We start from the raw sequence: 4,453 nt of genomic DNA, 5'->3' as shown, positions 1-4,453 counted from the left end.
GTTAGGTTATAAATATTAAAACTAGTGGGTACTTTTGTGCACATCAAGTTTTTGGCGCCGTTGCCGGGGAACGACTTAGTTTATTGTTTATTTATTTGCTTTAGATTAATCGATCCTTTTTGTGGGGTAAAACCTGCAAAGAGTTATTTTCCAGTTTCAGTTTTTTTTTTTTTGTTTTTTTTTTGTTTTTTGTTTTTTTTTTCTCTGGCATTACAGAACTCACGACGTGAGTATTACAGTATTCACGACGTGAATTCTGTGATCCTATTTTTCTTTGTTTTTAATTTGTTTTTCTCTTTTAGTTCAGTTTTACGTTTTTTATTTTGTTTGTTTTGCAGGAGTTGATGACCAGAGGATCCAACACACCTTTGGTGTCACCACTGGAAGATCCGGAGTCTACGCTGCACAAAAAGGATAATAAGAAGTCGCCTTTACAAGAACTGAAATCAGCCTTTTCAAGGAAGTCAGGAAAGAAAACGGGAGAATCGAGTTCAGCCTCAAAAAAGCAAGTTTGAAGTCTTCGATCAAACTCCTAACCCACACGAGACCGAGTACGAATCAGAAACATAATTTGGACTTTATACGAGTGAACCTGAGAACGAGCCGGTGAACGAACTGGCGAACATTGATGAGATGGCCATGGGGGATTACAAGAAGCGCATTCGAGATGATGTGGGGCCTGGTTTAGTACATCCTACGATTCCTGCCAATGCCACATTCGAGTTAAAGGGACATATCTTTACTGTACTCAAGGATATCCCATTCTATGGGAAGGATCATGAGGATGCTTTCAAGCATTTAGACGAGGTCAATGATATTGCGGATTATTTTAATACTCCTAATATCTCAAGGGAGACAGCTTTGTTAAGGATGTTACCAGTCACTTTCAAAGGAGCGGCAAAAGACTGGTTGAAGGCTCTTCCATCTGGTACAATCACCACATGGGCCCAATTGCGTGATAAATTTCTAGATCAGTTTTGCCCACCCTCCAAAATCTCTAAACTCAAGAAGGCGATTGCCAACTTTGAGCAAAATCCGGGGGAGTCATTATACGAGGCATGGGAGCGCTACAAGGGGTTGTTAAGGAATTGTCCTCAACATGACCTAAACATTCAGCAAGAAAGGTCGATATTCTATGATGGGGTGAATGTCATGACTAGACAACTCCTTGATTCACAAGGACCACTAACAAAGAAGAACCCAATTCAGGCCAAGGAGCTGATTGAAGAATTTTCAAAGCACTCTCGTGAGTATCACAACCCAGGGCGTGATGGAATAAAAGGTAGTGGAGGTGTACAAACTGAAGAGATGGCTGCTGTGATGGCAATGCTTAGCACTATGGATAGGAGATTGACCCAAATGGACCAATCAATTCATGCAATTCGAGTTGGTTTCGAGAGATGTAGTGGCCCACATTTGACAAAGGATTGGAATATGGATGAATATGGAAACAGGAAAGCTCAAGTTTGCTATTCGAGTGGGGACAAATACGATGAAGATTGGAGGAAACCAAAGAAGGAGTGGCTGCCTTACGATGAATACAAGAAGCAAAAAGAAGAGAAATTTAGGAAAACTGGTCGGGGTTTTTACCAAAGAGAGCAACCATCAGCTGAGAAGAAAGTCGATCTAGAGACCATGTTAATGAAGTTTATGGAAGCTTCAGAAAAAAGGCATGATGCTACTGATGCTATAATGATTGACCAACAATCATTATTAAAAAATCAACAAGCTTCCATCAATAACCTTGAAGTTCAACTTGGTCAACTCACTACTTTGGTAAATAAAAGACTGTCTCCACCAGTTCCTGAATTGAAGACACAATCTCACGTCATAGCCATTGATACTGAAGAAGAGGCGATTTCTGAGTTCCTAGAAGCCTTAGAAGTGGAGCCACAGCAGCCCGATCCAAAACCAAAGAAGCCGAAGCTCGAAATTGAAGAATCTGCTGGAATACCCAGTTCACGTCGTGAGCCCGCTATGCTTACGTCGTGGTCTCGGTCTGAACAGAAAAAATCAGTATCTGTTCCAGCTTATAAACCACCTTTGCCATTCCCGTCTAGAGCTAATCTCAGTCCACTGGAGAGAGAACATCTGGAGTTTATCAAGCAATTGAATGGTATTCCTATCAATACTCCTTTTATTGATTCACTTGCAAAAGTTCCAGAATATGCTAAGTTCCTACAAGACTTGTTAGACACTCATCAGCAATTAAAGGAGAATTCTAAGGTGATTCTAAGTGAGCAAAGCTCAAAAGCTGTGTTGGGAGAGATACCTAAGAAGATGGGGGATTCTGGACGACTCACTCTCCCATGTGAGTTTGGGAATAATATGAAGGTTTATGCTTTAGCCGATTCTGGGGCTAGCATAAATTTGATGCCTTATTCGTTTTTATCAAAAATTGAATATTCAGAAGTTGAAGGCTACAAAGATGACTATTCACATGGCGAACCGTTCAGTGACACAGCCCCGGGGAATTGTGGAAGATATTCTCGTGAAAATTGGGAAATTCGTTTTTCCAATAGACTTTGTGGTTTTGGATATGAAAGAAGATCCCAATGTACCAATTATTCTTGGTCGCCCGTTACTTAACACTGCTGGAGCTCTGGTTGATATACGCGAGTCCAAGCTCACGTTGAGAGTTGGGGATGAGAAGGAAATTTTTGGAATAGAAGATGGTTTCCAAGGGAGTCATGCTCAAGAAGAGGTTTTCAACATAGATGAAGAGAATGAACTTGAAGAATTAGAGAAGCTCATGGAAGAAGAAATCAAAACAATTCAACAAGTTAAAAGAACAAAACCGAGAGCATCTGTTCCATTTTTAGTTGAAGTCATTGCCTACACGAATCCAACTTCTTGGGTAAGCAAGGAAGATGATGAGATGTCGAGTGACGAAGAGGAGGTTACTTCAAAAGTCACAAGTCCAGTGGTGAAAGAAGAGAAGGATACTATGGAGCTTAAAAATGATGGAAAATTGAAGATTCAAGGGATCATACGCAAGCTCAATGGAAAGGATGTCAAGGCTAAAAAGGAGAATTCTAAAAAGGCATATATTCGTCGAGTGCAAGCTTACAAGAGGCGTTTCAAGGAGCAAAAGATCCTGGTGGTGGACTCTTCTGACGAGTCGACGTAGGAGGCACGGAGTCCGGCTCAAGACTCCTCAAAAAGAAGCGCTTCTCGGGAGGCAACCCGAGTTTGGTTTGCGTTTTTTTTTCTTTTTCTTTTTAGTTTTTGCATTTAGTTTTAGAAACATAGATCATATCATCGAACTCACTTTATTCATAATTAAACACTGAGTGTGGGGTCCCTAAAAATGAAGTGGTAATAATTAAGAATTTAGTTAATAGACGAACCTGGATTTAAAAAAAAATAATAAATTGTCATACAGTATTCACGACGTGAATCAGTATGATTCACAACGTGAGTTCTGAATGAACTGGACAGTATATCGTTGATACATATCAGCCCATTTTCTATTAAACTAAATGGCCCAAGACTAATCCATTTCTGATGAAGAATGAATGGCCCAAAATTAAGCCCAGACAGGACTCACGACGTGAATCCTTAAGGATTCACTGAACAGTGACAAACACGGGACCACAGATTAAAGAACACAGAATCCCTTTTGACCAACTCATTCTTTATTCCCACGAAGTGAACACGAAATCTGGCCCCCCTTGCTCCGATTTTGGCCGACATACACTCCATTTTCGTTTTTGCTTACGTAATCTTTCGATCTAAGGTAATACTTCTTTATTCTTATGACTACTTCTTAATTAATAGTTGAAACTTAGGGTTAGGGTTTGTATTTAGTTGAAATGTCGAAAATTTTCCCTACAAATACAGTAATAGCCTTGGAATGTTGACGATTTATGGTTGGAATTGGCATAGGAGTAAACCCCATTGACATTTTTGACCTGATTTGCGTCCTGATATTAGCGATTCTGGTTGCTGTGTTACGAACTCACGACGTGAATCTTAAAGGATTCACGACGTGAATCCTGGGACTTGATAACTTCAGTTCTGTTAATCTCTAATCTGTTGGGTTGTTTCTTTTGGCTGTGTTTGTTGTTTGTTTTTGCATAAATGGGTCCTAGAAGGGAGGTGCCTATTGGAGTGGCGAGTTTACACCCGTTTTATACTTTCCCAACTTCAATTTCTCAAGGAGTCTTGACCCGATGGAATAACAGATTGGGGTGGTTATACAACCGCGAGATTGCAGTCTCTCCCACCATAAACTGGACACGCTTAAGGGAGGTTGGAATCGTGGATAGGATGTCCCCGTTTCTTACCAAAGTATTTATTAGGGAGGGTTTTCTTTTACTTGCGCGGGGTGGCAAAATCTTTTTCGAGTTCAAGAGCAAGTTTATAGAGAATTTTGTGTGGAGTTTTTCTCCACGGTGACATTCTACGAGAATGTCCAAGATCCCCGTTATCCACAAGCACTGGTATTTCG

The 4,453-nt window shown here is 40.4% G+C and overlaps 1 protein-coding gene and 1 non-coding gene across 2 annotated transcripts; one reads left to right on the top strand and one right to left on the bottom strand.

The window, feature by feature from the left end:
- The first annotated feature begins 633 nt into the window (after positions 1-633).
- LOC145105527 (uncharacterized) lies at positions 634-3,130 on the top strand. Its single transcript, XM_079042615.1, has 5 exons — positions 634-1,011; positions 1,117-1,464; positions 1,549-2,334; positions 2,411-2,675; positions 2,823-3,130. The coding sequence occupies exons 1-5, from the start codon at positions 634-636 to the stop codon at positions 3,128-3,130; spliced, it is 2,085 nt and encodes a 694-aa protein (XP_078898741.1).
- Positions 1,000-1,106, bottom strand: LOC145110124 (small nucleolar RNA R71). The gene has a single exon (XR_013709504.1). It is a non-coding gene; the product is annotated as a small nucleolar RNA R71 (small nucleolar RNA).
- Positions 3,131-4,453: the final 1,323 nt, after the last annotated feature.

The sequence above is a fragment of the Lactuca virosa genome, chromosome 4, assembly GCF_052849685.1.
Source record: "Lactuca virosa cultivar CGN04683 chromosome 4, Lactuca_virosa_CGN04683_v6, whole genome shotgun sequence".
NCBI classification, from domain to species: domain Eukaryota; kingdom Viridiplantae; phylum Streptophyta; class Magnoliopsida; order Asterales; family Asteraceae; genus Lactuca; species Lactuca virosa.
This window is presented reverse-complemented; position numbering and strand designations above follow the sequence as displayed.